This window comes from Myxocyprinus asiaticus, chromosome 18, assembly GCF_019703515.2.
Source record: "Myxocyprinus asiaticus isolate MX2 ecotype Aquarium Trade chromosome 18, UBuf_Myxa_2, whole genome shotgun sequence".
NCBI lineage: Eukaryota > Metazoa > Chordata > Actinopteri > Cypriniformes > Catostomidae > Myxocyprinus > Myxocyprinus asiaticus.
The window spans coordinates 691,664-703,360 of NC_059361.1; the positions used below are offsets into that span (position 1 = coordinate 691,664).

General features: G+C 34.7%; 1 protein-coding gene across 1 annotated transcript in view; it reads right to left on the reverse strand.

Annotated features, from left to right (window-relative positions):
* LOC127456216 (protein arginine N-methyltransferase 8-B-like) overlaps window positions 1-8,512 on the reverse strand; it is a 49,043-nt gene extending 40,531 nt beyond the window's left edge. Inside the window, exon 1 of the mRNA XM_051724601.1 lies at window positions 7,895-8,512. Coding sequence (XP_051580561.1) covers window positions 7,895-7,963 — 69 coding nt within the window. The 5' untranslated portion in view covers window positions 7,964-8,512. The remainder of the gene's footprint in view (window positions 1-7,894) is intronic.
* Window positions 8,513-11,697: the final 3,185 nt, after the last annotated feature.

Here is an 11,697-nt window from a genome sequence, read left to right on the forward strand (position 1 = left end):
TGTTTGTGTGAGTGATAATGTCTCTACATGTTTATTGTATTATTTTAATTTCACGTGTTACTCTGATGGTGTTTAGTGTTTGTGTGAGTGAGAATGTCTCTACATGTTTATTGTATTATTTTAATTTCACGTGTTACTCTGATGGTGTTTAGTGTTTGTGTGTGTGAGAATGTCTCTACATGTTTATTGTATTATTTTAATTTCACATGTGTTACTCTGATGGTGTTTAGTGTGTGTGTGAGTGACAATGTCTCTACATGTTTATTGTATTATTTTAATTTCACATGTGTTACTCTGATGGTGTTTAGTGTTTGTGCGAGTGATAATGTTTCTACATGTTTACTGCATTATTTTAATTTCACATGTGTTACTCTGATGGTGTTTAGTGTTTGTGTGAGTGACAATGTCTCTACATGTTTATTGCATTATTTTAATTTCACATGTGTTACTCTGATGGTGTTTAGTGTTTGTGCGAGTGATAATGTTTCTACATGTTTATTGCATTATTTTAATTTCACATGTGTTACTCTGATGGTGTTTAGTGTTTGTGCGAGTGATAGTGTCTCTACATGTTTATTGTATTATTTTAATTTCACATGTGTTACTCTGATGGTGTTTAGTGTGTGTGTGAGTGATAATGTCTCTACATGTTTATTGTATTATTTTAATTTCACATGTGTTACTCTGATGGTGTTTAGTGTTTGTGTGTGTGATAATGTCTCTACATGTTTATTGTATTATTTTAATTTCACATGTGTTACTCTGATGGTGTTTAGTGTGTGTGTGAGTGATAATGTCTCTACATGTTTACTGCATTATTTTAATTTCACATGTGTTACTCTGATGGTGTTTAGTGTGTGTGAATGATAATGTCTCTACATGTTTATTGTATTATTTTAATTTCACATGTGTTACTCTGATGGTGTTTAGTGTTTGTGTGAGTGATAATGTCTCTACATGTTTATTGCATTATTTTAATTTCACATGTGTTACTCTGATGGTGTTTAGTGTTTGTGCGAGTGATAATGTTTCTACATGTTTATTGCATTATTTTAATTTCACATGTGTTACTCTGATGGTGTTTAGTGTTTGTGCGAGTGATAGTGTCTCTACATGTTTATTGTATTATTTTAATTTCACATGTGTTACTCTGATGGTGTTTAGTGTGTGTGTGAGTGATAATGTCTCTACATGTTTATTGTATTATTTTAATTTCACATGTGTTACTCTGATGGTGTTTAGTGTTTGTGTGTGTGATAATGTCTCTACATGTTTATTGTATTATTTTAATTTCACATGTGTTACTCTGATGGTGTTTAGTGTGTGTGTGAGTGATAATGTCTCTACATGTTTACTGCATTATTTTAATTTCACATGTGTTACTCTGATGGTGTTTAGTGTGTGTGAATGATAATGTCTCTACATGTTTATTGTATTATTTTAATTTCACATGTGTTACTCTGATGGTGTTTAGTGTTTGTGTGAGTGATAATGTCTCTACATGTTTATTGTATTATTTTAATTTCACGTGTTACTCTGATGGTGTTTAGTGTTTGTGTGAGTGAGAATGTCTCTACATGTTTATTGTATTATTTTAATTTCACGTGTTACTCTGATGGTGTTTAGTGTTTGTGTGTGTGAGAATGACTCTACATGTTTATTGTATTATTTTAATTTCACATGTGTTACTCTGATGGTGTTTAGTGTGTGTGTGAGTGATAATGTCTCTACATGTTTATTGTATTATTTTAATTTCACGTGTTACTCTGATGGTGTTTAGTGTTTGTGTGAGTGACAATGTCTCTACATGTTTATTGTATTATTTTAATTTCACATGTGTTACTCTGATGGTGTTTAGTGTGTGTGTGAGTGATAATGTCTCTACATGTTTACTGCATTATTTTAATTTCACATGTGTTACTCTGATGGTGTTTAGTGTGTGTGAATGATAATGTCTCTACATGTTTATTGTATTATTTTAATTTCACATGTGTTACTCTGATGGTGTTTAGTGTTTGTGTTAGTGATAATGTCTCTACATGTTTATTGTATTATTTTAATTTCACGTGTTACTCTGATGGTGTTTAGTGTTTGTGTGAGTGAGAATGTCTCTACATGTTTATTGTATTATTTTAATTTCACATGTGTTACTCTGATGGTGTTTAGTGTGTGTGTGAGTGATAATGTCTCTACATGTTTATTGTATTATTTTAATTTCACGTGTTACTCTGATGGTGTTTAGTGTTTGTGTGAGTGACAATGTCTCTACATGTTTATTGTATTATTTTAATTTCACATGTGTTACTCTGATGGTGTTTAGTGTTTGTGCGAGTGATAATGTTTCTACATGTTTATTGCATTATTTTAATTTCACATGTGTTACTCTGATGGTGTTTAGTGTGTGTGTGAGTGATAATGTCTCTACATGTTTATTGTATTATTTTAATTTCACGTGTTACTCTGATGGTGTTTAGTGTTTGTGTGAGTGACAATGTCTCTACATGTTTATTGTATTATTTTAATTTCACATGTGTTACTCTGATGGTGTTTAGTGTTTGTGTGAGTGACAATGTCTCTACATGTTTATTGCATTATTTTAATTTCACATGTGTTACTCTGATGGTGTTTAGTGTTTGTGCGAGTGATAATGTTTCTACATGTTTATTGCATTATTTTAATTTCACATGTGTTACTCTGATGGTGTTTAGTGTTTGTGCGAGTGATAATGTCTCTACATGTTTATTGTATTATTTTAATTTCACATGTGTTACTCTGATGGTGTTTAGTGTGTGTGAGTGATAATGTCTCTACATGTTTATTGTATTATTTTAATTTCACATGTGTTACTCTGATGGTGTTTAGTGTTTGTGTGAGTGATAATGTCTCTACATGTTTATTGTATTATTTTAATTTCACATGTGTTACTCTGATGGTGTTTAGTGTGTGTGTGTGATAATGTCTCTACATATTTATTGTATTATTTTAATTTCACATGTGTTACTCTGATGGTGTTTAGTGTTTGTGTGAGTGATAATGTCTCTACGTGTTTACTGCATTATTTTAATTTCACATGTGTTGCTCTGATGGTGTTTAGTGTGTGTGTGTGATAATGTCTCTACGTGTTTACTGCATTATTTTAATTTCACATGTGTTACTCTGATGGTGTTTAGTGTTTGTGCGAGTGATAATGTCTCTACATGTTTATTGCATTATTTTAATTTCACATGTGTTACTCTGATGGTGTTTAGTGTGTGTGTGTGTGATAATGTCTCTACATATTTATTGTATTATTTTAATTTCACATGTGTTACTCTGATGGTGTTTAGTGTGTGTGTGAGTGATAATGTCTCTACATGTTTATTGTATTATTTTAATTTCACATGTGTTACTCTGATGGTGTTTAGTGTTTGTGTGAGTGATAATGTCTCTACATGTTTACTGCATTATTTTAATTTTACATGTGTTACTCTGATGGTGTTTAGTGTGTGTGAGTGACAATGTCTCTACATGTTTATTGTATTATTTTAATTTCACATGTGTTACTCTGATGGTGTTTAGTGTGTGTGAGTGATAATGTCTCTGCATGTTTATTGTATTATTTTAATTTCACATGTGTTACTCTGATGGTGTTTAGTGTTTGTGCGAGTGATAATGTCTCTACGTGTTTATTGTATTATTTTAATTTCACATGTGTTACTCTGATGGTGTTTAGTGTTTGTGCGAGTGATAATGTCTCTACGTGTTTATTGCATTATTTTAATTTCACATGTGTTACTCTGATGGTGTTTAGTGTTTGTGCGAGTGATAATGTCTCTACGTGTTTATTGCATTATTTTAATTTCACATGTGTTACTCTGATGGTGTTTAGTGTTTGTGTGAGTGATAATGTCTCTACGTGTTTATTGTATTATTTTAATTTCACATGTGTTACTCTGATGGTGTTTAGTGTTTGTGCGAGTGATAATGTCTCTACGTGTTTATTGCATTATTTTAATTTCACATGTGTTACTCTGATGGTGTTTAGTGTTTGTGCGAGTGATAATGTCTCTACGTGTTTATTGCATTATTTTAATTTCACATGTGTTACTCTGATGGTGTTTAGTGTTTGTGTGAGTGATAATGTCTCTACATGTTTACTGCATTATTTTAATTTCACATGTGTTACTCTGATGGTGTTTAGTGTGTGTGAGTGATAATGTCTCTACATGTTTACTGCATTATTTTAATTTTACATGTGTTACTCTGATGGTGTTTAGTGTGTGTGAGTGATAATGTCTCTACATGTTTATTGTATTATTTTAATTTCACATGTGTTACTCTGATGGTGTTTAGTGTGTGTGTGTGAGTGATAATGTCTCTACATGTTTATTGCATTATTTTAATTTCACATGTGTTACTCTGATGGTGTTTAGTGTTTGTGCGAGTGATAATGTCTCTACGTGTTTATTGCATTATTTTAATTTCACATGTGTTACTCTGATGGTGTTTAGTGTTTGTGTGAGTGATAATGTCTCTACGTGTTTACTGCATTATTTTAATTTCACATGTGTTACTCTGATGGTGTTTAGTGTTTGTGTGAGTGATAATGTCTCTACATGTTTACTGCATTATTTTAATTTCACATGTGTTACTCTGATGGTGTTTAGTGTTTGTGTGAGTGATAATGTCTCTACATGTTTATTGTATTATTTTAATTTCACATGTGTTACTCTGATGGTGTTTAGTGTTTGTGTGAGTGATAATGTCTCTACATGTTTACTGCATTATTTTAATTTCACATGTGTTACTCTGATGGTGTTTAGTGTGTGTGTGAGTGATAATGTCTCTACATGTTTACTGCATTATTTTAATTTCACATGTGTTACTCTGATGGTGTTTAGTGTGTGTGTGAGTGATAATGTCTCTACATGTTTATTGTATTATTTTAATTTCACATGTGTTACTCTGATGGTGTTTAGTGTGTGTGTGAGTGATAATGTCTCTACATGTTTACTGCATTATTTTAATTTCACATGTGTTACTCTGATGGTGTTTAGTGTTTGTGTGAGTGATAATGTCTCTACATGTTTATTGTATTATTTTAATTTCACATGTGTTACTCTGATGGTGTTTAGTGTGTGTGTGAGTGATAATGTCTCTACATGTTTACTGCATTATTTTAATTTCACATGTGTTACTCTGATGGTGTTTAGTGTTTGTGTGAGTGATAATGTCTCTACATGTTTACTGCATTATTTTAATTTCACATGTGTTACTCTGATGGTGTTTAGTGTGTGTGTGAGTGATAATGTCTCTACATGTTTATTGTATTATTTTAATTTCACATGTGTTACTCTGATGGTGTTTAGTGTTTGTGCGAGTGATAATGTCTCTACGTGTTTATTGTATTATTTTAATTTCACATGCGTTACTCTGATGGTGTTTAGTGTTTGTGTGAGTGATAATGTCTCTACGTGTTTATTGTATTATTTTAATTTCACATGCGTTTCTCTGATGGTGTTTAGTGTGTGTGTGAGTGATAATGTCTCTACGTGTTTATTGTATTATTTTAATTTCACATGTGTTACTCTGATGGTGTTTAGTGTTTGTGCGGGTGATAATGTCTCTACATGTTTACTAGTCATTGCTGCTGGAAGAGTCACTATTGATGAACTTCATGTCATCATGTGCTCTTCTGTAATTTCTACGGTGATTAACAATACATTATAAAGTAAAAAGCAGATTGTTTCAGAAGGTTAACATATCAAGGTTATCATTTAATATTATAGACGATGGTAATGCATCGTAAAATATACAGGCATCAAATTACACCCCATAAAGCCTGAAACATGGTAACCGTATTTTTTACAGTGAATTTCTGGCAACCACAGCTGCCAGTATTTTTTACTGCACATTTAATAGGATTTTTTTTTTTTACAGTGTAGCTTTTTGCTGGGGGAGCTAATTATCAATGGGGCCAGTTGTCACATGGAGAAGTTGTCATAAGGGTTATATCTCAGTAATTCACAACTAGTTTAAAACTGTCTTAAATTAGGACATGTTTTATAAATTCTATACTGTAACTAAAGCCACACCCACACTAATTTATTTTCGTTTCACCTCTCATCCACACTGGAAAGGCCTTTTCTTCCACCGAAAATTAACACTAATGAAAACGCTCTCCTTTGTTGCATGCTTTCAACAACGAAGTCGTTAGGAAACTGAAAACAGAGATTTCAGACTTAAACAGATTAGTGTGGACATGTCATTTTATTTTTATAAAAGCTTTTGTGTATACAAGTGAACATGATAAAACTATTTAGGAATACATTTAGGCAAAACTTAACTATATCATTAAAAGTAGAAATGAACCCTAAAGTTGAACTTTTTTTATTTATTTTATATAAATGTCAGTTTGGGAAATAGTTATTGGGGCAAGTTGTCACATGTATTTTATATGTTGTAACTTTATACAATTTATTAGTTACAATATTTGTTGGCCAAAACAATGGTTCGATAAATATTGCATGTTACGATTTCCATTTTTTGTGGTTTAATATTATGTTTTGTTGCATTATATGTCTTTCCAATTCGCTTTTTGGCAAATGAAACATACTTTAATAGGTATATTTATGTTTCTTAAAGGGACATGTTAAAATATTTTATAAATCATACAGGTCAAGCTAAATGACTCCAGATGTTTATTCAGGTGGGCAGGGTCAGAGTGGACAATAAGTTGGTATAATTAGCCACAACATGGTGTGTGAAAGATAACCAGCTGGCATATTTGTAGACTTACAGTGATGCTGATTTTATTTCTGCTTACATAAACATATTGAAATTGCATTAAATTCCCCTATATCTTTCCATAACAGGATAGAGGTTATGCTTGACCACATTTGACTAAAATAAAAAATATATAGTAAAATATAAATAAAACAGAAGAGTTATACACTTCTAATAACTCCAGCAATCATTTTTTTCTGAATGGCCGATGTCCACCTCCAGTGTGTGACATCATTATAAAACACAGATCACAGTATCATGACATAATGGGGTGGATAATAAGTCAAGGGACACACAAAAGAACACATCCACTATCAGTGTTAAAAGTACACATTTAGCACAAAAGTGTATATGCTAGTGAACGGATACTAAACACTTAAATGTATGGAGAAATTTTAGAAGTTTGATTACTTTAACCTTTTTTCTTTTCTTGTCAAAGATGTTTAAGATGCAGCTCTGGGGACATGGGTAAATGATGCAATAAATTAAAACAATTTCAGTTATTTAAAATTGGACTTTTAGGCCCGCAGCATGGTGCATTGCAAATAGTCTTGCTTTCTAACAAGTCTATTACAATTGTAATCGGTTGAAATTAAAAATTGTAATATCATAACCTGCACTAGCAACTTAGAAGTCACCCAATTATATGGCCCATATCCTGTTTAAATTCAGCCAAAAAGCCCTAAATAGCCTTTAATGCAGTACATGCATAATACAGATATGTTGTGTAGGATGACTTTAACATTAGACAGTATTTTATTTCCCAATAAAATAAATCTTTAATAAGGATTGTGCAGCACCAAGGACAGCAACCCAAGAACCGACTCCGCCAACACCGGCTGCATTTACTCCAGACACTAATTAGGCTCCTAAACAATCACTGATTAGTCATTTAGTTTGAAGAATTTGCACCTTTCGGTTATCAGTTCAGATCACCAACCCAAGAGCTTTTAATGCAACTTCACACAAGACCAAAGGGACAGATGTATCTATTGATATCGGACCAGACCGTCAACAATCGACTTTCATCGCTGTACCGTTTGTTCATTTCCCTTCTTCGAGATGACGATCGACAGAAAATGACATTTCTCGATAGTCTATATCTGATCTGTTCATCATCATCGCTTACCTCAGTGTTCCCCGTATCAGCCATTTTTCTCCTGAGTAGCAAACATCGAGACGAGTGTTTCATTCCCATAAGAGCCGACGAGATCTGCGATAGATTGACAAGAAACCGCAGTCGTTTACAGACCACAGAATCACAGATTCAACTTTAATCACCTTCCAGATGATAAACGACCCCTAAAACATGTCGAAAGTCCTCCTGAATCCATGGTGCTAAAGTTTGAACTCTCCATATCAGGCACGCTTCATCTTGCGCGGTTCAGCGACTCGAGTAATATGAGATTTACACATAAACAGATCAATTAAAGTCTTAGTCGTTCGTCTCCATCCTTCGGATCTGGAATAAAGTCCCCAAGTGACCCTTCAGAGATCTTCTAGAGATCCCTCACGCAGTGGAAATATCGCCGGTTGCGTCTGCAGCTCTCAAATCTCAATCGTCTATCATTGATGATATTGTCTCACAGAAGTGTCTCAGAGACATCGCTGCGGATCTTCAAACATTTACGAGCGCTTCACGTTTAAAGTTCCTCTGAAGAGATGCTGATGAGAGTAACAGCATGCCGGTTCGTTGGATTCCTTTAAATGGAGCATCGGGAGCCAATGAGATGTGTTTCCCTCTCGTCTCCATCCTCACACCGGCTGAATGTGACAGAGGAGCTGCAGGTCCCAGTGTATGTTGTGTGTAAACTCATTTGATGTACTCAGCTTGGCAGAACTAAAACAGCAGGTGTTCAGGAGGTGTTTAAATCTCTCTGTCTCTCTCTCTTTCTATTGTACTGAAGTGTTTGCATGAGACCCCATTACAGAGATATGAGAAGACACGATTCTGAAATCTTAAACCCTCTGTCACCTCTATAACATTCACAGCACACCCTCTCTCATCTTAAATTTGGCTGTCTATATCTATCTATAAGCAGGGATACTGTGCTACCATTAACAGGTTTAGTATCTTTTTTTTTCTCTTTTCCCCTTTTCTCCCATTTTGGAATGCCCAATTCCCACTACTTAGTAGGTTTTCGTGGTGGTGCGGTTACTCACCTCAATCCGGGTGGTGGAGGACAAGTCTCAGTTGCCTCCGCTTCTGAGACCGTCAATCCGTGCATCTTATCACGTGACTCGTTGTGCATGACACCGCGGAGACTCACAGCATGTGAAGACTCACGCTACTCTCCACGATCCACGCACAACTCACCACATGCCCCATTGAGAGCGAGAACCACTAATCGTGACCACGAGGAGGTTACCCCATGTGACTCTACCCTCCCTAGCAACCGGGCCAATTTGGTTGCTTAGGAGACCTTGCTGGAGTCACTCAGCACGACCCTGGATTCGAACTCATGACTCCAGGTGTGATAGTCAGTCGTCAATACTCGCTGAGATACCCAGGCCCCCCAAACTGTAGTATCTTACCATTTACCATACTACAGGTTTAAAAAAAAAAAAATCCCTTAACAAAATCCAATATTTCTGACTGTAACTCCTAGAGCTTTCAAGCTATATCCACCAAACTCGTCACAGACCTTCAGACTGTTCTGAAATAGTGTGCTTTGTCTTTTCTAACTGATCTGACTTTTGGTTTTCGCACAGCAGACATTAAAAATAGACTTAAATGTGCCAACAAGAATGCTCGTTACCCTTGACCCTAGCTCGTTCGATTTTCTGATTGTCATTTGAACAAGCAGTCAGTAACTGTACTGCCTGATTGACTCTCACAACATTACAGAACACAGTAACAGTTCTTGGATTATTTTTAAGCTGGACTTGACACAAGTCATAACTTCCAAATCAGTGAGATCAATTCAGTAACTTCCCCAACTGAAGTGTTTTTCATTCACAAAATGTGTGGTGTTTTTCTCGCTATAGATTCAAAAGAACCGGCTCGTAAGTATCATTCGTTCGGGAACCGCATTACACTGGTCATGCTGTAGATTCAAAAGAACCGGACTGTAAGAGTCATCAGTTTGGGACTCATACTACACTGCTCATGCTGTATGTTGCATGCTACGACGACGTTTTAGTGCCACGTAGATAAATAAATAAATAAATCTAAGATTTCGAGTAAGTCAAATTTATTTGAATAAAAAAAACTTTTGAGGAAAGTAATATCAAAGTGATGTGGTGGACAACAGCAAAGTGGAGCATCTGGGTCTGTGTCTTGAGTATTTAAATGATGTCATTGTCATTCCTTTTGGCGCAAACACGCCTCCTTTCTATGCAAATTATGCTCATTGTAGATTGCGCTTCATTCACAAAAATTGCCAGACACAATTTAGATTGTGCTTATACCACATATAAAAGTATTTAAAAGTAATTTTATTTCAAAGAGATGTTTGGGAACATTTTCAACCCATCATGTCAGCAGTAATTCATCAAACACTGATCAAATGATGGAGAAGAGCATTATTGGCATATATCCAGAGGTGCTGTGTAGTCAAGCACACTTTTTAATGGTTATGTAGGATACTGAATTTATTCAGGAGAAGGCTACATATGCACAGTGCCTAGAACTGTAAACAGATGATCTATTCATATTTACTATACGGACATAGGTCTATAGTTCAGTACTGATGTCCGTCATTTTAATCCTGTTCTTTGTGCATCTATTCCGTTTCCAGCCAAAGAAACAAAACTTAAGGCCACGTGAGAGCCCCTTATGATGCACATCGTATGCATTCATGTTGCATGCATTTCTTGTGTCACTTTCATTAATCTCTAAAAGCTGAGAACCAATACATTTGAACCCCCGTCTTACTAAAGCCTTCCTTATTTCTGTAATTACATTCTGTAATAGTTAATACACTTCGCTTTGTCAAGGTTACAAACAACTTCCATTATTTTCATTTTGAGAAGACAAACTCATGGACATACAGTATTTGCCAAATTTTCAGCACCTTTGGACCGGACAGCTCCTGTAACACTTAAATTCTACTTTATAATGAGTGATTTGTGTGCTGGTTTGAGAAACAGCCATTACTCAATCTTAAAATAACGAGCGACGTTGGTTAAGATGATTGTAAATGCTTAAGTTGCAACTCAGCCATGGTGTGCTTTTTTGTTGGTTTTTGCTCTCAAAACAATACTATAACTGAGGGGATGTACCAAGTAAGCGAGCCTGTATCTCACGTCTCCCTTTACAGGCGCCCACATGTTGAAATATGTCAGTGCTGTTTACTGTATGTAAAGACTCCACTTTGATGTTGTCCACCACATCACTTTGATGTTACTTTCCTCACGATTTATTCTTAAAACATTATTTTTATTCTCATAATGTTGACTTTATTCTCAAAATATTTCAAATTTAATCTTGTAATACTACGACTTTATTCTGGTAATTTTGACTTTATTCTCAAAATCTTTAATTAATTTATATATTTATTTGATTTTGCGTGGCACTAATACGCCGTCGTAGCATGCTGTAGATTCAAAAGATCCGGCTTATAAGACTCATTCGTTCTGGAAATGTTTTACAATTTACTGGTTGCGCTGTGTGTTTTGCACTGTAGATTCAAAAGAACTGACTCATTATAATCATTGGTTTGGAAATCAGACTGCACTGCACGTGTTTTATGTTGCATGCATTAGACTAAAAAGAACCGGCTCGTTAGAGTGAGAATTGGGGAATTGTACTACACTAGTCACACAGTGTTGTGCGCTGTATATTCAGTAGAGAAGCAGCATTGCAGAAATAAACACTGGCAGAAAAATGCATGTTCAAGAACCATTAACAAATCGAAAGTCGTGATTTTAATTGTTCCTAACCAATCAGTATCAAGATTAGTATGATGTTATTATGCAACATGTTGTGCA